Genomic DNA, 23416 nt, shown 5'->3' on the forward strand with positions numbered 1-23416 from the left:
AAAATGGTATGAAACGTTGCTCTTGTTTCAATTAACAAAAAAGTTATTGCTATTTTAGTACAAAACGACCTCGATGTAAAATTGTTTAAAGGAAATTTATCTGACTGAATTTATTAAGGGTAAGTCATGTTGGAATGAGTAAAAGTAAAATAGGTAGTGGGGTCAGCCGTGGCAACATACATGACGCAAAAATAGCTAAGAAAAAACTTATCAAACTCTTATAAAACACATTTTGCGTTTTTTACACCTTATTTAAAAAAAAAACAAACATTTATTGACTTTTATTTTTATTTCACAAAATTATAAAACCACATTATTATATTAAGTACATAATCAGCAAAAAATAATACTCATTAATGGTCATAATCATAATTTTGAGAGTTTGGTTTTGTTTAACAATAACTTTAAAATAAATAACAAGTAATTAGAGGTAATGTTAATGACAAACTGATCTGTCCCTTTTTTGGATACTGTTGGTGTACAATGTACATGTGTAAGCGTTTTACTTGTACAATATCACACATTAGCACTACTCAGGAATGTACGTTACCATGCGCTACATTTATGGGGAATGTGGAGTTGCTATAGTCCACTTTTTTCGAGAAAGATACTCAAAATGCGTTTTTTTTATTAACTGTGACAACGTTGTCTCTTTTCCCACTCCCGGCCACACCACCTATTTTACTTTTACTCATTCCAACATGACTTACCCTTAATAAATTCAGTCAGATAAATTTCCTTCAAACAATTTTACATCGAGGTCGTTTTGTACTAAAATAGCAATAACTTTTTTGTTAATTAAAACAATAGCAACGTTTCATACCATTTTGGAAACTGCATTAAATGAGCAATCTTTTCAAATAAGGTGCCAGGTTTGCGTGGTATATTTTATTTACAGTATGTAGAGTCAAAGTTGTTTATAAAAAAATACGATTACCTTTTATGACTTTGAAAACCGTGTTTTTTTTAAACATACAGCATTACTCGATATTTTTTTGACTGCGATCAATAGCAGGGCTATACAGGGTGATGCAACACCAAACAAATTCTAACAATATGGATTTTTGTACCGGCGGCACGCAAAAAACTGATCCAAGGTGTCGATTTTCAGCAAATTTATAAAAGTGTCAACATCTCGAAAATGATCGAGTTTTTACTATGGTCATATTTTGATATTCTGGCCTCTCATGAGCTGACCTATCAGCCTTTTAAGGGATGACGTTGACTTTTGGGACACCCTGTATATGTCGCAGGCAACTGGTTTAATCTCCTGTTTGATTGAACCGCTAGCCCGTTCATTGGATGACGCTATTCAGTTGTATGACTAGGCCGAACGTTGATTGTACAAGCGTCACAAAACGTCCAACTAGTTAGCGGACTTAAAATCAGTCAGGTGGTGAATAAAACAAATATGGCGTCTAACAGCGAACAGCTGACACAAAAAGCACTTGTATTGTTATTTTTTGCAAATAAATTAGCTTTAAAGTGCGTTATTTATGTTAAAATAGTGTGACAACATAGATTTTGGTACCTATTATTTCACCGCCGGGGATAGTTTCAAAGAAAAAAATGTGCTGAAACTGGATAATTATGAACAACAATATCAAGGTACGTTTATTGTTATTGTTTAGTTAATTTGTGATATGAGAGCTTTGTAACATAGTCTTTTTGTTGACTCTTGTCTGGTCATGTTCATCCTAACCAGACATTACAAAGTTGCTATACTATATCCCATTTAACGACTTCGCTGAATAACGTTCAGTCAAGACGTTGGACGTTACAGTCAACCACTTGACGAGTTATTCTTTAGTCATTCAACTGAGTAGCGTCATCCAATGAACGGGCTAGCGGTTCAATCAAACAGGAGATTAAACTAGATGACTGCGACATATACATTGCATTGTGTAGACATTAAGTATAGATAGTCAGTTCTATTCGTAGTTCCTTAAGCCAAGGAGGTCAGGTCTGGACTTGGAGTATGGAGCACAACACTACCTTTTTTGACCGTTAAGTAGGTAAGTAAACCTACATTTATGTGCCCGATTCTTTTGTAATCTTTTGAATGTTGAATTTTAATGATCACTCCAATGATCTTAGGCCCAAACACTTTTGCTAAAGTTTCGAAATTAACATGAAACTCCTAATAAAGAATTAGGTACACCTGTATAAGGCGACCTGAAGGCCTACCGCAACATTTATTATGATTTCAGTTCGACATTGTAAAGTAAACGTAACTTTTTTTGTGCGTTCACTCGTTTGTTTCGGCGAGTGGTTGTCGCGGGTCACGGCCCGCCATGATGGCAGCTAGGCGCTAAACATTCCTCAAGTTTCGACAAATTATGTTGAGCCGCTAAACCGGACAAATTATTTAAACCTAGTCATTAGTGGGTGCATGAAATGAGCCTTCTAGAGTGACGTATCAACCGAGTAAACCATTTAGGTACATTCGGCGCACCGTGGCTATAATCAGCGAAAGACAACTTATCCATAGCAGACAAAAAAAGTGTTATCTTTTTTGTCCACAACTAACTTAACTGACTGGTTAGTTGCTAATCATTTCACCACAAAATAGTGCTTAATGATATGAAGAAGAATTAGGGTATATCCATAGTAAAATATGTTATAAAAACTCGATTTGAATAATCTGATAGCCCGACCCGATCCGCGTCGGAATAAGGTGGACTCTAACATTGGTAGGTATTACGTGAGGCTTTGGAAAATCATATCTTGAAGATCCCATGAGTACCTACCCAAGATTATAATGATGTAAAGTATTTTTTGCTTTTCTTGGTAAGTAGGTACCTATTAATTGATCCACGGTAGGACACTTAATAGATAATATCCATTTAATTAGCACAGCGGTCCATCGATTGTTTAAAAGATTCCCATAGTATAATAGTCGATGTACACTTGATTGTTACATTTCATTACAGTCCGACATTTCATACACGCCTATTTCATAACAGCTGAAAAACTACGATAGTAAAAGAACATAAGTATAAGATCCAATAATTCAATATTCAATACCCATTCACTAGCCCTTGGCTTATCAAAAAATTCTAAAATTACTAATATTATTGCATTAACTATTTTAACAACTTATAGTTTGTCATGTTATGAAATGATACACACGTGATTAAAACTGACTTACGACGACTTTAACATATTAATATGACAAAACGATGCCAGTAACCGAGACGTGCTCGAAATAAAATTCTTAGGAAGTTATGAAATAGGTAATAAGTATAAGTACTATCACGATAATTCTATTTTATTCACTGAATACCGAATAGGTATCATGTATGTGTCTAGTTTTGTATCTACTCATAAACCTTATTTTTTTATAACGCTAAGTAAATGAACCTAGTACACAGTAGGTACATCAACAGCTCACTACCAGACCAGCCCACGTCTGCTGCTAGACCTAAGTTAAGAAATAAGTACCTAATTTTTACTTACTAAAATAGGTCTAATATAATTGTTTCGTAAATAAAGCCTAACATGGTGGTCATGGTACCTACCTGTATGGTCGTTTCCTGTAATGCATGTAAACACTGTTTCGCTCCAGCTTTACAACTTTAAAGCACCCTTTATTAGCCGACTATCAGCTATCCTTAGATGCCTTAGGTTTCACTCAGTAGATTAGCGTACACTTTTCACTTGGTATTTCATATTCATCAAAGCACAACACAAAACACACGAATTAAATTTTGGAATTTTATTTTTTTAATCAAATCAGACTCAAAACACACGAATTTAAATTTGGAATTTTATTTTTTTAATCATATTGGACACGCGCAGTGGTCGGTGCGCGGGCAGCGGCTAGTGGCACGGACTGAGCCATCATTATGCCTGGCTGGTTGGAGTGGACGCGCGCGAAACAAAAAGGTTGTGTGACTGTTGCCACTAGCTGGATGTAAACTTTAATGTAAAGCAGGTAGACACGGCGCGAATCAGCGGACGCAAGAAGCGACGTCGCGCACGCTAATGCGCTGGAATAATATTAAAATTGCGGATCTGTTATTAGGATATGTTAATTCAGCATGTTGATTACCGTTTCGATTATAATGTTCGCGCACGCGACTTGAAATAAGGAGTTCGCTGACAGATTTAGGGCAATAGGTGTTTAATAACTAACTAAATACCAAATTAGATACGTTTATTAGAGCTGCAGTAGGAAGGTACTTGAACTAAGCCAGTTAGTATGCCTAAGTACTTATTAAGATAAAAAAAACTCATGATGAAAAATAAAATGGAATTAAATAAGTATGACCTTAATTCAAATTGTACGGCAGCTCATAATAAGTACAAAATAAATAACAGAATGTTCCGTGACAAATGATGAGAGCGCGTGTGACTCAACATTGCATCACAAACACCATCCATTGTTGTAGGATTATTGTTATTAGATATAATCCGACTGATTATAGGAGCTCCTTGGTAGATACAATCTATGGTACATTAGTGCTGGAGTGAGCGGCCAATCTAGACTGGCGGGGCGTTAGTCTAACTTCTGTAGCTTTGCTGAACCTGAATATTCAAGGTGTTAACATAAAAAGTTGTTTTTTAACACGTACATGAAGGCTAGATATTTTATTTACCAAGTGATTAATTTAAGTATCAGCCTAGGCAGTAGGGGCTTGAAGTTTAGTTTAGGTAAAGTTACCTAATACCTAAGACTGAAAATCAGACATTCTAATTAGAATCCCACTAATCTTTGGTGAGTAGTAACAGTTTGTGTCAACAAGCAATAAAAAATCTTAGAATACATATAGACACTAGACATGGAGGCTTCTCTTTTGATTTCCTCAAGCAATAACGTTCATATTTGGTTCCCACAGTATCAGGGAGCACTATTCGTTTAATCAAAGATTTGTGCACTTTCTTACTGGAGCTACTCGTATAATTATGATAGAAGAAGTGTTAGGTTATAAACCGTAAGGCGATACGAGAGGCGAAACGCGAGACGGCGCGGCCAGGCGGAAAATAACCAGTTCACTTTCTTCATGGGAATTTGGCTTATCTGGACTCTAGACCGAATGTTAATAGGTATAGAAATATTCTGCGAGGGGGTGTTAGTTTCTACGTCCGGCTGAATAGTGAATAAGGTAGGTCTTTGATGGAGTAGTGGCGAGTAAACGCGACTTTGTATGACGAGGGAGAGTCACCACCTAGCTAGACTTAAAATATAATTATGTATATTATATTATAATAAACGTATATTATACGCCTAGCACCGGCACTACGCCATACAAATTTGAGTCCATTTTCATTGCTCGATCGGTGAAGGAAAACCTGCATTTGGGCCTTTTTGAGCTTAGTGCGGATGGAGTGTCCTGCCAAGGTTAGGCCAGAACGTATTACTACCCTATCCGCATCCTATTCTAATAACCTGATGGCTTCATTCTCATCCTTCAAAATTTAATTCCTTTTTTTATTTTATTTAAGCATCGATCCTTTCAAAATTTTTAAAAAGATATGTATAAATAAATAAGTACCTACAGTTCATCAGGAAACTTAATACTACCGATATCATAAATAACGCTTTTACTAGGTTGATGTACGTAAAAGTCTGAGGCTGGATGGAGTGTGATAGCGATTCGGATTGCATTCTAATGACTTCATGTATAAGTTGGGTGCCTCTCCCAACACAAAGTATAGGTGTTCAACTACTTAGTCGTTGGCAACCAAGCGCAGAAGCTAACTATTTGTTGCACAACCATACACGCAGATTGTCAGTTAATATGAGGGAAAAAATATATAATTTTGTTTCTTCTTACTACGTAATTTTCTTTCTACCATATATCAGATATGGTTACATACATATTTCCGTTGGCAAAGTGAATTTCATATGAAGTAATAGATATTTATTTGACGGTTAGACTTAGAACCTAGAATTTATAATATTTAATAGGGTAATAGGCAGGAACTACTATGAAGGAACCTAAGTAACCTATTATGTTCCTATTGCTAGAAAGTTCCTAAGTAGAAAGCTATAAATTAATAATAAAACATCGTTCAAAATCTGTGCTAAAATACTTAGAAATAACTTTAAAGTTATTATAAAAACCCACTTAGGCGGTTTAATCATTATTATGTCGATAATTATATTGTAATATCCTAGGTAGTCTTTATCAAAATCAATGAAACAACGTTAGGAAATTACTAATTATCTAAGTAAGTATACTTATACTTGGATATTTATACCTTATACGTAAGTACACTGTGTTAAAGAGGCCTAAAATAATGATCCAATAAAGAATGGCTAATGATGAATACTTTTTTCGATATCGTTTTTAATGAGTTGCCTATGAGAAATTCAGGTGGTGAGTCAACATTTTTTTTTGGTTCTTCATAGACAGACATAACTTTGTTGGTAACGTGCCTTTTAACTGTAGAGAATCAATTTTTTATGCGAACTTTTAAAAGTCGTAGAACAAAATGTTATTCAGAATAACCCATGAGTACCTAACCATTGTGGCTTAGTAGGTACTTAACTATTCACTTTCGCAATACCCTGTATATTTATTACGTTACTTATCGAATTTAATTCGACCTAATTTATAAAAGTTTAATTGTTATACTTTGAGCAATAATCGGCAAAAATAAATGTGACCATGAATACCTACCTAGTGGATGACTCACACACCCAGGCATGCATTGTTTCAAGAGCCATTTTTGTAAGAATCTATACTAGGCATATCCATATTATTTTTATTAACCTACCTATCAACATACCGAGTATGTAAAGTGAACTATATAATAAATCCAGCGTTGAATTGAGCGTTGTAATGGGCAAGATAGAGGGGAAAAGACGCATGTGCAGAAGGGGTCAGTTCTTCCGAACATAAGAGAAAATGATGGGTATGACCAGCGTCGAACACCTGTTGCGAACATAGAGGAGTATCAAAGCTGACCGCCAATCTCCAGTAGTGGAGAGGCACTTGAAGAAGAATAAGGTGCAAGGTACAAGGTCGTATGGCAAAGCCGTAAAATGTCTTAGAGATAGTGTCCAATCAGTTAGCAAGTCCCCAAATGGTCTCCACTTAGTATGTGTATAAAATACGCCATCTATTATGAAAAGTGTGCGTTATTGATACAAGTGCGTGATGTTATGTTTCAAGCAAGCTTCAAGAGATGGCGCTGACTGTGATGATTAAACCAGAATATTTTTTATAAACTATAGTGTGATCTCAGAATGATAACGGCCTCGAAAAATTACTGGCGCTGCCATTGGCACATTATTAGACTATTGAAATCGATTATACGAGTTTATCGCGCTGCATGCCAAGTGCGCATAAGTTAATAAAATTATAATAAGCGTGCAGTGTACAGTCTGGCGCATAAAAATCTGACCTGTTTCAGGTACTTAATATTGTCACTCTGAAAAGGGTCAGGTTTCTTTGCCCCAAGCTTCAAAAAGTAAAAATAATAATAAAAACACAAAAGCTTACTGTCTCATGGAGCCCCATCGTCGGTGTGGAAGGTTCTCCCCATGGCTACGAAAGGAAAAGCAAAATGTAAGGAAGGAACACACAAAAACAGAAAATGTCACACAACAAAACAAAATCAACACATGTGGATAAAGAAAATAGTGTCCGACTAAGTCAACTTTGCAACAAAAACAGCTTATCATAGGCATAAATTACTCTTTGTAATTTATAACAGACGTGGTACAAGAGTACGTCTTACTCTTAAAAAAATAATCTCCCATATTTTACCGGTTGCTAAGTTAGTCTTGTCGGACTCTATGTATATGTATAAGTGAAAGGCAATGAAATATCAAACTTTAAAGTAAATAGGTAATCAATTAATTGATTTCAGCACAGTGTATTAGAAACTAAATATAAATTCAATAAAAAGTGTTAAGTTTTTACATCAGTTGGAAAAATAGTGTGGTACTAAAAACTTCAGCATCATACTATAAGGCAGTCTCATAATAACATAGCTTTTAGAAGTGTCAAAAAAGAAAAGCTTCCCATAGTGCCAAAATAAATCAACAATAAATTTCTAGACCATAAACAACAAAACAGTGTTAGATACTGTTAACATTAACACGCGCAGATCTATCCGCTACCTACCTGGGGGGTGTGCGTCTCAAACTGGTTCTCGTCCAGGAATGCCGGTTGAGCGTCGGGTTGCCCGGGCTGTGTGACCCGCTCTCTGTTGCTCTGTGAACGGGGGAGAAAAAAAAGTTGAAGAGCGCGGTAAATATCGATGACCATAGATCTCGATTCTCGATCTCGAGCTCGAGTCGGACAAATGGTAGAAAATTAGTTATATAGGTACTAATTACTAATGCGAAATGCTGCTATCTGGTTTTAATTTAAATTTATGAATGCATGATTGTAAAAAACCACCTCAGACCACAACATTACTTACATTTCAGGTATTAATAATATAAATTAAAATACTTAGATAAAAAAAGTTATCTGATCTAAAATAAGTTTTTATAATCATGCATACAAACGAGATTGAAACACTATTTTTAATAGGTACTCTGTGTAGTTATAACTGTATATTTATTTAATTTATTCAATCAAACTCTGTTTGATACAGAAAGGTCTGGTGTGGACTTGATAAAATGACCAAAAAGTTGCAATGAGGAAAAGTGATTCACGTAAAGAAAGGCACATAAAAGGTTCGAACGAAACATGGTGCTTTTTAAACAGTAAAATTTCTTGGACATGTTGCAATCCCGTATTAATGGTGCATATAAAATTCTTTAACACACACGAGTTATTTTATGAGACTGCCTTACTTTTGTCGGTTTAGCATTCCTTGCATGTCTTGACTTCTAACTTTGTGTGTGCACTTCACTGCACTGCCATACGTAAGAATTAAGAATATATTTCTAGAGACCATGTATATTGTAGTCATAGGCAGACACACAGATACTTTACACGACGAATCTACAACACCCCTTAAAGTCAGGAAAGATATTAGTCTGTAATCTGTATTAATTTACAGTGCAGTGATGTTTTGAAAAGTTTTATAACGACCCTACCCAATTAGGTACTGTAGGTATCTACTACGTATCTACTATGTATTCTACAGTAATGTGTAGGATACCTAGGTAGGTAGTACATGCCTACGTATACGAATAATGTATACTGTAGGACTGTAGGTATGGATACCCCTGAAGTCATAGTGGGAACAGGGGGTAAATCTTCTATATTCCCTTTCACTCCTTTGTACGATATACCCACATGGGTACAACAATAAAGTCAAAAATAAACAATAAACTTACGCATTAGCCGACGCCTCCGCATCGGCCTCCCCGTAGCACTCGAAGTTCTCTGCGTCGGAGATGGAGTCGCCGGGGCTGGAGTCAGTTGGCTCGAGCTGACGGGACGACGAGGAGCCGTTCTGGAAGCGGAGGGAAATGGTGAGGTAAGTAGAGACAGAAGATAAGGTCTTAGGTGGATCAGTACCCTAATGTATCGAAACGTGATATAGTCGGACCTATGACAAAGTCAAATGCTTTTATTCATCGTAGAAATATAAAAAAAATCTTATTAACGTACGTTTTTTACAAACTACTCTCCGTTCGAAAAAGGGGCTCGTTTTGTCTTTGAATGAGAACGGGGCAAGAAACTATTATAAGTATAGCGCTGCCTAAATATAAAATCATTGAAATTTTATCAATTGAACCTAAACTGTATTGCTGTTAGAGGCGAGTTATAATATTTTTTCAATATCAAACATAAATTTTAATTAAAAGCCATAAATTGGACGTAGGTATAGTTTGCAATTTGCATACACAGCTGGTGGTGACACACAAATATAAGGAAATTCCTTGAAGTTTATTCCGCGTTGAAACAAAACCTTGAGCGTTTTGATAAGTTACTCCATAAGTTCATAAATATTGGCACACGTTCTTCAACGCTTATATGTTCAAGTAAGTTATTGCATCGATAGCTAGAAAGATTAGAATGTATTATTGTGCTGCTCTCTAATCGATAAAATTTGCAGAAATATCTCTCTACCCATTGTATTGGAAAGTTAGCTTATTGGAATCTATGTATACAACTCTATCGATCCTAACAAAAACCATACTAACATTCTTGTCTATCACATTACCATCTTCTTTCTTCTCACCTTTTTCGCTTCATTCATGAATAACTCTGTACGATGTTACATTTGCTATCTGTAATGGATAACATACCAATTACGTACACTCACGGGCCATGAAAAGGTTACACTGAGAAAAGTACAAAATTGCTTCTAAACGGAAAAGGCTAGCTTAATGACGTCTTCTGCAACATTGTAGGACATTTAACAGAGCCTCATGATATCACCAACTAAAACGGCAATATTTTATTCCAATTTTAAATTAAATCTTTGCAAAATATTGGGGTCGTTTGGTGTCGACATTTTGTGAGTGGAACGTTTTCATTGCCCGGGAGTGTATGAGTATGTTTATACACTTGGTGTGAACAGATCTGGGTGGTTTTAATACATTTCCTGACACCAGTTGTTCACGATCGTGATTCTAATAGACAACTTCGTGATTCGTGACTGAGCGATATAAAATCGATCTCTCCAAGTCATTACTACTACACTGCAATATCGACTACACTGACACATTCGTGAGAAACTATTTGACACACTGTATGCGATATCTACCTATTTAGCCACTTATTCGCACTTTAAAAGCCAAATAAATCCTAATCTATGTACTCGAACAATTTTGTGGGTAGCTATATGTCCCAATTTCATTTTGATATGTATAGTAATATACCTATTTGCTACCTATAAACTGAAGAATCTCGGCCGAGGAATCAGTTTAGAAATTCATACCTACTGATTATTTTATAAAGATTGGTATTCATGAGCATTATCAACACGTGGTACCTACAGCATACGAGCCACTAGCTAGGTTGACATTGAACTGTTTCACCAGCATCAAGTAAGTATTGATTTCGTCATTTCAGGACTAAAAATAGACCGTTATTTCACTGTCTTGCTAGTTAATTGAACATTTTCGTTAATTGCTTGTGGGTTATTACTATGGGTATAATCGGCGAAGTAATATACTATCGGTTTTTATTGTCACTACTTACAATGGAATTTATACATTCTTGAGCAGGAAAACCTTCAGATAAACCTTAAAATATTTCTTAGTAAGTAATGAAAGCCGGTGTCTCGTGGCAAACCTCTTACATTATCCATTATAATAAATGGCTATAGGCTGGTGAGCTGATGATGATGATGCGTATCTCCTGAGTTTCACCCGCAAATTCATAGACCGTATTTTAAATTTCGAGGAGGTTTACAAATGTTTAACGCAATAACGTTTTTTATAAAAAACTTTTTTTATGATGACAAAAAAGCCCGTAAGAACCTCTCAGGGGTCAGTCTATGTCTACCTCTCCATCCACTGATGATGATGATGCACCGTAAAAAGTTGAAATAAAACCTATGAATTCAGGTGTCTGTCTATGACATGCTGTCTACGTCCATCATTCAACGACCACGCGCCGATGATGATGCTCATGTTAGTACCTGCAGTTTCCTGGGCGGCGCGCCGGGCGAGGCTCGCGGGGACTTGCTGCGCTGGAACACGCGCGGCGCCATCATGGCCGGCACACCCACCACTGGAAATTAAAGAAAATGTACAAATTAGTTCAACTTCTTGAATGTATAAAGTTGTAATATGGTTGTCGTGTTAGTTATACAAAAGTAGAGTTATTGAGCTAGGTACCAGTTACTGATCTGTGGGCGTGGGCGATATACGTTGAAATGATGATGATAGGGGAATTTGGATTTCAAACAACTTCACTAAAAAAGACATAGAATGTTACAGATTATCCTCCTCTTATTAGAAGTAATGCTCTTGTAACGACAACTTGTAAAGTCTTTATTTAGGGTATACGTACTAGATATATCGTTGTTCAATGGCATAACTTCGCATTAGCATACAATATTGACCCCAATATCTTAAAGTATCCATGGTGCAAACAAAGTCGAGCCCTTATGTATCTACTTTAATGTGGCCACCGCCCATAGTAGCTGTCAGTGTCAACAAACCGTCTTCACCTTGCAGGGCATTACCTGATTCAGATTAGCCGTCGACTACTAAGTAGGCTCTTGTACGCTTTTAAACTTTTAATTAAAATAACTTGAGTGAGGAGTTAAGCTTTTTATCGTTGCCTGTTGGATGTGGATGTTGGATGACAACTCTCTTTCGTACCGTTTTTGTTATGGTAGAGGTACCTTCCTGTACGGCTTTAAACTTTTAATGAAGGTAACTTGAGAGTTAAGATCTTTATCGTGCTTATTTTCCTAGGCCTGGAATCTTGGAATGCGTTAGATGCCGCTATACAGACACAAGATTAGGCCGTTCGCAACTCTTGCCGCTGTTGGTAGCGGACTAGCGGATATCTCGTTACTTTGGAATGTACGTGGTTAGACCTCAAACCTAGGAAGCCCTTTATCCTAAACCTATTCCTAGACAGCAACACAATAAGGTTCTTCTTCCTCCTTCATACTAACAATGTTCATTAGCAGCCAGCAGTAGCCGGTAGAGGCAGCACACCAGCCGAGCTAGCAGCACCAGCCCGCGCCACCACAGCTCCAGAAGATGCACCACATCCACGGCAGGCACCGTCGACAGTGGACCAGACAGAGACAGCAACATCTATCTGTGCTGCTCTCTCTGAGTCAAGTATGCGGACTCCTTTCATTCCATAGAGGTTGATGGTTTGGTATGCAAACTCCTTTCATTCCACAGAGGTTGACAGTTTTGCATGCAAACTCCTTTCATTCCGCAGAGGTTGACAGTTTTGTATGCAAACTCATTTTATTCCACAGAGGTTGACAGTTATGTATGCAAACTCCTTTCAATCCACAGCGGTTATTAGTTTAAAAAGCTTGGCTTGTATGTTTTTGTTAGTAGGTTAGCATAAGCGGCAGAGTTCCGTTGTTTTAAAAAAAATAGGAGTTTTTAAGCATTATATTTCTTCCGATTTGAAATTCGATTCTGTGTTAAACAGTGTTGATAATAAACTAGCCTTTTATGAATTCATTACAGTACAGTAGAGTAGAAAGTAGCTAGCTTGCTAGTAAGATTATTTATGAGCTAACATTACTAGGTACTCTTGCAGTAGTGCCAATGACCCAATAGCTGAGATAAACATCCAAATATCGTAGAAGCACATCAGATTCGGTCACACTCTCTGAACAAAACACTATCGTTTTGCAAGATGCAGCACGGACGGTATTCACATGCAACTCTGCATATTTGTGCTCAAACCGTGACTTTGTCACTTGCGATAGCAATTAACATGTCTCATTGTTATACAATACTATCTGAGTGAAAAAAAAAATATACCTAGCATGTGACGACAAGGAAAAACACCTGAACCGTTATGAGAAATAAAAAATAAAATTAATGTTAGATAGAAAAGAGATAAATACTGATTTGCAAGCAGTCATTGAGGTTTAGTTTATATCGCTATTCGAATAAACCTTCACAGATTTGAGTTTTTCTTTTCAGTTAGCTCAAATCTAAGGGTATATAAGTCTCTATGCTAAATGCTCAGTATGCTTACACATAAGACTACCGAAATTTTCAGAGCGTGTGAAAATTTAAATCGCGAATTCGAATAGTTTTATACATACATACCTACGCTAACTATGATAAGGTAGGAATGTAATTTTTTTACAGATTGTAATCTACTAAATGGATCACACATACCTCTACAAATTCATTTAACCTTACACATGTTACTCCAAGTTATTATTTGGTTAGCCAATTCAATGAAACCGCCCGAATACCAAGCATTTATCTATAGTTAGAGACACGCAAGTCAAAATGAAGTTTCCTCATTTACCTACCTTTCAGCTTGACTTGGCGGTGAAGTGTATGCGTTGAAAATTATGAATGCATGGCTCTTATGTCGTCCCGATTAAAGTTATTGTTGTTTATGATTACCAGTTATTTCTGACAATTTTTTTCACGATAAAAAACTAGTGGCGTTTGTGACCGCGTTTACGTAAGCATCCTTCGATATTAATTGTACTTGTATTGACTCTACAGTTACTGCAACATTTTTATGACTTTTTCATGTGTTTCCACTTTTAGAGTTAACCGAATTCGTGTATGTTTTGTTTTTAAATAAATTATATTAAATTCACGAACGCTCCTAATTACCTATTTACAATCGTTTTTAACTGGCTGACGTTTTCACATGGAAACAAAGCCAAAATGTTTTGTTTCTGTCTGAAACTAGCGACAAATTAACTTCATCTACGTACTTAGTTTGCATAACAGAGATCGTTTAACAGACAAACCACTGAAGTCCAGTCATTTCACTGTTTAGCCTTCCATACTTTGTGTAGATGACAACACTGCCTCGGAATGTAAACTTTAACCATTTCAATATTTAACTTTCTATTTTAACTTGCACGCTCAGATAACATTTCTTATCAGTTGAAACAATTAGTGGGCTAGTTTTTATCAACACTATTTACGCAGGTAACCATTTAACCATGTCGTTAGAAAGTTATTAGAAACACACGTATTACATACTTCACTTCATTGCACTCTGGGTTTCGGATCTGATATACTAAACTATTTTTATTACACCTCATGATGAATACCACTGGCCTATCACAGTCACAACTGGACAGGCCATCATCACTAAGAGTTTAAAATCTATATTTTAAATAAATTAATAATAATGATAAGTAATGAATTTGCTATAGTTTCGCGTGTGAGTGCCACAGACTGCACTTGCTATACTGCAGTCCTACACTCCCCGACCGGCACCATTATGCAATAATTACCAATAACTAATATTACGTTATTAAATTTAAATCGTTCACGAATGCCGCTCATTATTTGTATTTAATGTTTGTTAAACGATAATGGTTGCTGTAGTGTAGGCATTAAGAGCCATCGTCCTGTCGATGGTTATGCATGTATTCATGGTTGAATTTTTAGTGCTGGGTTAACTCAATCAACGGTACCAAGTCGTAACAAGCTATTGACTAACTTTTAATTTAGTAGGTTTATACCTTCGGCTTCCCTATTTTCAGTAGGTACATACTGATCTATGAAAGCAACGTTTTTATACTGGTCATCATGTCCTCGTATCGCAAACTAATTAAAAATGTTCTCGAAGAAATGTATTGTGATATTTGTGATATACAATATCAGATGCTTTCCACCTCAGTTAAGAAGATGGAATTATTAACATACAGAACATCCTAAGTCCTTCAACTTAAATGGACATGCCTTTCATAGGTTACTTATTCTCATTACTCATCGGATGTAAAATGGTAATAGTTAAATTAGTAGAGTTATTTCTTCTTATATCATCATCATCATTTCCTCCACACCGTATCCGACGACGGCGACTCCTGTATGTTCAATCCGGGTTGTTGTTTTGGTGGGCTCTGATGTGACTTGCAAAGTTTGTATGGTGTAGACTAGCCTGCAAAACAGCCTTCCATCCAATCAACATCGACATGTCAGACCTTTACCCGTGCTTAAGTTCGATAAAAGTTAATAGTGGCCTTGTCTTGTCTGATCATCAGTGAAAGTGAATGTTATGTCTTAGTATATAATCTACCATTATAATTTGTAAACAAACCGTAGAGATGCTGATTGAACATGCTAAGTAATTGATTAATTACTTATTGACTTTTCCTTGTGTAATAACGAAAATTTAGAAGGGAAGCGTGTATTTTCAATTATTGCCAGTAAAATCTAACAAAAGTGATAGGTAGTTTTAAATCTAAACTTTGTATGTAAATAGTAGAGTAACGAAATTAGTATCCTGTGGTACCAGCTAGGCAGAGATAAATCCACAGATAGCAGAGTAATATCGATAAGCAAACGAACTTTTGCGTTTTCTTCAGATAAAAATTTAAGCACATAACCCTCCTCCTCGGTCCTCGCATCTGTAGTTGGGTAAAAGCAGCACAGGCTTTCTTAAAAAATGTAAAGGCATGGTAAATGGTAACCATTAATTTACTTATGACTTTAGACAGGTGGCCGGTAGGTGGCTTGATGAGGAAGGCTGAGGACAGAGTATTGTGGCGCTGCATGAGGCCTGGTAGGTATGCCATTCCACAGGCTCATAGTAAGTTTTTAACTACCTATACATGGTGATTTGTTTCCAATCATGCTAATGCAGTAGCCGATCTGCAATTAGATCGAGCAGAAAGAAAACAAACACGGCATACTAATGAGTTTCATAGAACGTGCTTCAGAGCATGACTTTCGCCAATGGCGATTTTACTGTTCCTGTTATTCTAGTGTTGCCAGACAATTAAAACATTTGCTTATGTTCTTAGATTGAGATGATAACTAAGTTATATGACTCCTGGCTCCCGATGATGGGCTTGTTGTGGCAACGATCTTCGGATTCAAATTGAATTTGTAGATAATTAATTAATTATACTTCGTAAAGTAACATTTTACTTTTCGCTTTGTCTTCACGATACCTCATACCACGCCTGTGAGTATTATTCTTACTGCAGTATGTAGGTATGTATTCACGTTTGTAGATGCAGTACGTCAAGCAAATTTAAATAAAACAAAAAATGCAGCTAATAAAACGGCAATCTTCTCGCATCATCGTCATCATCATCATCATCATCAGCCTATAGCAGTCCACTGCTGGACTTAGACCTCTCCCAAAACACGCCATTGGATGCGATCTTTAGCTTTCCGCATCCAATCTAATCTTCTCTCGCAGACGGGAAATTCGTCACGCTGGCAACATTGTTCCGCGTAATTAGCGATAATGAGGCGATTTGTCAGTAAAAACCTGTAGCCACCAAACGGCTCTGTCATCGATCGGCGACATGGCAACACCGAGACAACGACCTCCTTGCGCAACCGACATCGAAACTATTCGACATTACACGTAATTAACGCCTCTCGCAATTCGAATTACACGAATTCAAACGTAACCCATTTGTTACAGGTCTGTGTGGCTTATTGATTTTATGATATTTTAAGGATGCATAATGTACCTATAATTATTTATATAGCGTTGTTTTTACTGTACAGTTTTAACCTAACTTATATTTAAACAAAATACTATAGTAAATATGTAACAAACATTGATGGACGAAAAAAAATTTACATTAAGCACAAAAAAAACGCGAAATATGGCGAACAGACAAATATACAATATACAGGTAGTTAAAACTGAGAAAGACTTCCTTTTTTAAAGCCAGTTAAAGGTATCTTACTAATAACTTAAATATCTCAAAAAACTTAAAACAGGATGCAACGGATGTCACCAAAAAAGCGGAGACGCACGAACGGACGCGCGCCGCATAACACAACATCCATTTTAAACACAACACCTTTGTTTTTTACCAGTTTTTTTTTAATAACTCACCTAGTATTTTGCCTCTTTCCCTCACTTGTAGCAGAGTTTCCGGTTAATCTGTAAAGAAGACAGACTATTATAAATAATATAACAATAATTTAGCAAAGATGTGCTGTTCGGTCGATATCGTATCGAATCTTGCAATCGTGCTGATTTATGTTGTCTTCGCGTGTTTGTGGAAAGGTCAAGGGAGTGCAGAATCCATCTACACATAAGTAATAATATATTATGTAGTAGTTCTACGTATGTACCTATGCTTAGACGTTATCTTAATTGAGAGGGGTGCTCGACCGAAACCTTCCCTAGTGTCGTTTCAATGTATCTTATGTACGTCCAGTGGGCCCTGGATAAATTGTATGCCTGTTTACAAATATAGTTTCCTTTATAGTTTAAATACGTACTTAGGTAAGGCTACAGTCTTCTACAGAACACAAAATACCATTGCGTGTTTCGTATCAAAATGCATTCGTAGAATGTGGAACAATCAATCATTGTGTTTCTATTCCATTGGATTTACGTAATTTACCTGTATCGCACCAAGCCTATGTACTTAATTTCACCATAGAGTACTAATGATATTTCCTACATTATAAGTAGCCACAGAAAGAGCCCAGGACAGGAACGTCTGGAGAAGAACTGTGGAGGCCCTATACTCCTCGTGGAGTTAGAGGAATTAACCATCATAAGTAGGTATATAGGAAGGTAGTATATAATGAAGTTATAGGATGTTTTCACTATTGAACTGTCCCTAACTCTCAAAGAACAATTTGTTCGATGACAGAGAGGGACAAAACAGTTCAATAGCTTTAAACGTCCTATAACTTTTATATGAATAAGGGGGTAAGTGTTTATTTAATTAATCCGTAAACATTAATATGCATAAGCAATGTAGAAATTCAAGTCATTGTACAATAGGGGTTAAAATTCTGTAATATAGTGTGCAAAAAAAAAGACTTCATAAACTATTGAGACCAGTCACTTTAGTCACTGTGAACAAACGGCGTAGTTCCGCTATACGTGCATATCCTATCTAATTTGGTTAAGCATTTTGGGCAATTTATGGCTTCCGGCGATCGGGTTCCGTCGCCGCGGTACTGTTCCGTCCCCTCGCTATTGAATGCTCTACTTATAGTAGTTTTTGCCATCTTTGGTCTAAAAATAACGTCTGCAAGCCTCACGTTGTGCCCTTTTGTTATAAATTGTGTTAAACAGTATGAATATGCGATAATATTTAGTTACAAATCTGGGTAAACGAAAGGAACCTTTCGTCTGACGTACTTAACTATCGTCAGCAACTGGTCCGGTGCAACATGAGCACTTGGGCAGGCAGTTAATTTATTCAAGACGATGACAAAACCTGCCTTAACTCTAGTGTTTGTCACCACCACTTACGCTTAGAAGAAGAAGAATAAGAGTATATGTGATTTGCGGCTCAGTGCAGTTAACACAAAGATCTCGAGAGCAGCATATCCCTATAATTAACGTCTCACGCTTTACCTCCACCAGTTATTAAGTTTTTTCTGCTGAATAGCTTCATTATCAGCAATGGCGGGTACAGTTACTGACTCACATGTCTGTATGATGGCGTCAATCAAACCTAGCTGCAACATAATGTGTTTATCGACACACAACCACACCTATTACAATGGAAGAGGCTTTTTGTAAAGTATGAGCCGTTATGAAAATGGCTTTAGAACCCGGGAAGACCTATTAGATTGGCATACACCAAGAGCTAAAGTTCCATTCCACCCATTGTAGTTTATCCCTTAAACACAAGTGCATAGAACTTAGATGTGCATGCGGTATTACGGTGTAGGAACAACGGTACTAGTTACTAGCCTCAGTGCAAAGACTACCGGGTTCATAATAATTGCCGTCTTTGATCGGTCACTTGTCGATGGGCTTATTGGTTCACGTTCAGTTAAGAACTTGACAAAATGTGCCCACCGGTGGGTTTCTAAGCCGGCTTAATACAACGTGACCGTTTCGAATTGGGTTAAGAACTTACTGAATCAGCTTAGTTAAATTGTAAGAATTACTGGCGTATCGTGAAAGCATAAATGTCGATCGTAGTCTATTGTTTCTATCGAAGCAAGAACGTAACGCTATGGAGAGTGCAGAAGTGACAGCTTCTCAACACAATGGACAATAGCTATCGGTTGCATTGCAAACTACCTACTGGAATTAGATCAGAGCATACAGACTCGATGTCGCCGCTAAAATTATAAACAGCTCGTGTGTACAGCGTTCTAAAGATCGCTGATAGGGGACGGAATTTGAAACAACCGACTAAAGACTCTCTGGCATAGACTTTAATAGCGTCGTTCGCAATGAGTTGGGCTAATCATGGACAGGGTATAAGCTTCATTGGGCTATTCCCTGCCGAGTGAAATATGTCGGAGTCATTCCTGGATGTTGGCGGCCAGCCAGCGCCGCGCTGCTATCTGATCTAGCGAGATTAACGACACCGCTCTCTACGCAATCCGATATACTTGTTAATTCTCATCTATGCGTAAAACTGACTAGAGGTGTGGTTAGCGTTGATGAGTTTTGATGGTATTTAAACGATTTGTCACCGATTTGGTTTAGAAGATCAAAGAGCATCAACTGGTTTGAGTCTACAGTTTTAATAGCGCCTGCTTAGCGTCGTCAGGTATTAAATGAGCTTGAGCATGAGGTCGGCGATTGATAGATTGAGCCCACACTACACTTACACCCTTCTTTCAACGAGTCCACAAGGTTTTGTACAAAAATAACATGTAATAACAATTAATGGCAGTGGGAGGGGGCTTTACTATTTCGTTCGCGTTTCATGAAGGTCGCTGCCCACGCCTGTCATTCAGGTTCTGTACCATTCATGTGACTAACAAATGTAGGTATGTAGCTATAAATATACAATATAATTATATGCATTATCTGCTATCATGTATTTTTTGTTGAACTAGGTGGTGTTAACGTCACAGTCTAGGTATGTACAGTATTTGGACAGACTGTTTACTATAATATAGTGAAATATTTGAACATGTGTAGGTACAAGTATGATTAAACCTACGGCTATAGCCAGTGCGATATATGTATGTGTATTTGCAATTTTAAATAGAACAGCGGAGCTATAGTACAACTCTTTGAGGGCTAACGACCCTAATCGATTGTAGTTACAGCCAACCGTTTCTGGGGCAAACGGAAATGGAGGCAAATCTTTGTATTACACCTTCCACTAGGTAGCACAGACTAAGTAGAGCACGCTAGACTAAGCAAATGAATACACTAATGGGGTGCACGATTTGCACGAAAACAGTCTTCACAAGTGACGGGTATATCAACAACTTGTACCTTATTTATTGAGGTGCACCCTGGGCAGACCGTAATAATAACAATATGTGGGGATTTCCCTTGCACTAAGAGCCATGTGACAAACGCTAGTCTAGCTAGTCTGGCTCTGGTGTTTATCACGGACACTAAGAATAATTAGAATAGACTATTTTGTAGAGTTGGAGGGTAAATTAGACGTAGATATATATGCAGATATGTCATTGGTAGGCTAATGTATCCTTCATCATCATCATCATCACCAGTCCGTACCCAATCGTATTTTATATCCTTACAATGACCAACAGAGTAAAAGAAACGGTAAAAAGTCGTCGATGTTACGAATAAAGATACATTTTTATTTATAAAAAGCACACCCGATTGAATGAGAATCAAAGTTATTTAGAGGTTAAGGTTAATGGAACTGAATCACGAAAGGCTTCTATACGAAGATCACTAACAACACTTCAGTTTATACCATTGGAATGGATTCGAACTTCTGTAGCTCTACTTACTATATTTATGGAAACATTATATGTCATTATAAATGAACCTATTATATTTTTGGTGAGCATACCAACCTAGGTAAGCATCATTCACTCAAGACAATATAAATTGAGACTTATAAGACTTTATTACAATATGACTATACCTTTTTTCATGGTTTGTTTCTATCTCTATCATTTATATTTTACTTCACTTAGATTTTTCACTACTAACTCTATGAATGTCTACATACAATATTATTATGTTGTAGATTTGGCACGTACACACGTGCAGCTAGGAAGGTGATTTGGCACGTATTCTGAGTTCTCAAGATCAAGGTGATGATGACTTGGTGAGAGAGTTCATTAGCTTTGATTTTCTAAAATATTGCCTCTGTGAAAAGTTCCGAAAAATCTGTATGACCGTGGAAAGATATCCTATGCCCTGAACAGACAGTGCGGTTCCTAAGCTTATAAGATAAAGCAGAATAAGCTAGCTAGCGGCTAGCTACCTAACAAGAGAGCGAGCTAGGCGGGCGAATGACCGGGCTGACCTATCAACATGTATATGTCTATGACACAAACTCTATGCTATCATATGATCATAATATGTATAGCGGAAAACAAGGTGTATTAAACAACTACGGTATGAGACGTGCTCTTGAGAACTTGAAGATGGAGATAAACCACCTACAGCAGCAGAGTGATGGCGCTCCAGCCCATGAAGAACAAACTAAACTTTTTCGTCAATAAAACACTTTGTGTAAACATCCTTCATCAAAATGTGTGTGGCATAAATAATAAAAAGGATGAATATGAACTTTATCTAGATAATTTAAAAATTAAACCCCACTATGTATGTATTACGCCGGCTCCATACGTTGGCCCCAATGCAGGTCCCAACGCTACTCGTCCAACGTATGGATCTAGAAAATTGCATTGGCCCCAACGTTGGGGCGAGCGTTGGTAGTTGGCCGGCTCGTGTCGGTTTTATCAAAGGAATCTGCGCCAACGCTGGCGATCACGCCCACACGTTGGCGCTTTGCTCAGTGCTGTTGCAACACGCAACGAGTGCAGACGTCGAGCGAGAATGTCTTCCTCATCCACGAAATCGTCTCCCTTATGGACCAATGAAAAAGTTATAGAATTTATTGAACTTTATCAAGCACATCCAATAATATGGGACGCTACCCGAAAAGAATATAAAAAAAAAAATATATTAGCTGATGCATGGCGCAGCATTCACCAGAATATGGGAATGGTTTTCTTAATTGAATATTAAAAAAAAGCGGGAATCATTAATGAGCACATATCGCCTTTACAGAAAGAAAATTAGTGACTCTACTCGATCTGGATCATCAACAGACGATATTTTAAACCAATTTGGTTCGCTTAAGAGCTCATACATAGCTTTCTTGCTCCGATTTATGATAAATCAGATACATTTACTATTAATACAGAGGTAAGATAAACAATGACAATTTTTATAAGTTTATTTATGCAGCATCATAAAGATAAAGATAAAATACTCTTTATTGCACACAAAAATAGAAACAGTATTACAAACATGAACAGAAAATAAATAGCACAATCGGCGGCCTTATTACTAAAAGTAATCTCTTCCAGACAACCAAATTGAAAGGAAATAGAAATAATGAAAAAGGGTAGCGTGTGAAAATAAGAGATATTTATAAACTACATTAATATCATACATCATAATTAAAAAGATAATTTTTAAAAGTTTATTTAAAAAAACAGTTACAATTTCTGTGTCGACCATCTTTACGTTCGCACGTTGGCTCTGTCGGGACAGAACTGGTTTATTAGCCAACGTATGTACGCCTCACCCAATTTGCAGTCCAACGTTGGTACGAGCGTTGGGACCAACGTATGGAGCCGGCCTTACAGAACACTTCTTAAATAACACCTCTGCTCCGTTATTTAGCATGAACCACTATTGCTTTGCTGCAATTACCGCTAGGGTCAATAAAAAAAGAGGAGGATCACTCATATTGGCCCAAAATAACAGTAATTTCGAAGAACTTGCAATATGTAAAAAATTGTATAAAATTGACTCCTTCGAAGTTTGTGGAATAAGGGATGTAAATACAAATCTAAATATATGCTGTTTGTATCGTACCCCTACGGATAAAAATAAAGATTGTTTTATGAGTAGATTGGAGCAGTTGTTGGAGCACTTTTTCAATAAGAAGTTGATATTATAATGTGGCAAGTTACTTGGCGACCCTCCTTGCGGGGTGAAAG

General features: G+C 37.0%; 1 protein-coding gene across 5 annotated transcripts in view; it reads right to left on the minus strand.

Annotated features, from left to right (window-relative positions):
• Nucleotides 1–23416, minus strand: part of LOC119694396 (rab11 family-interacting protein 4A) — a 70506-nt gene that overhangs the window by 23277 nt on the left and 23813 nt on the right. For 2 of the 5 annotated variants that reach the window (XM_038120715.2, XM_038120710.2), the window contains exons 1-5: nucleotides 12499–12658; nucleotides 11509–11600; nucleotides 9251–9369; nucleotides 8082–8171; nucleotides 7455–7499 (exon numbers count right to left, since the gene is read on the minus strand). In XM_038120715.2, the coding sequence (XP_037976643.2) occupies nucleotides 7455–7499; nucleotides 8082–8171; nucleotides 9251–9369; nucleotides 11509–11600; nucleotides 12499–12643 (491 nt within the window). In that variant the 5' untranslated portion in view covers nucleotides 12644–12658. Of the gene's footprint in view, nucleotides 1–7454; nucleotides 7500–8081; nucleotides 8172–9250; nucleotides 9370–11508; nucleotides 11601–12498; nucleotides 12659–17366; nucleotides 17415–23416 lie in introns of those variants that run through there. The other 3 variants (XM_038120717.2, XM_048631614.1, XM_038120716.2) reach the window with 3 other exon arrangements.

Source organism: Plutella xylostella, chromosome 29 (assembly GCF_932276165.1).
Source record: "Plutella xylostella chromosome 29, ilPluXylo3.1, whole genome shotgun sequence".
In the NCBI taxonomy this organism is placed as follows: domain Eukaryota; kingdom Metazoa; phylum Arthropoda; class Insecta; order Lepidoptera; family Plutellidae; genus Plutella; species Plutella xylostella.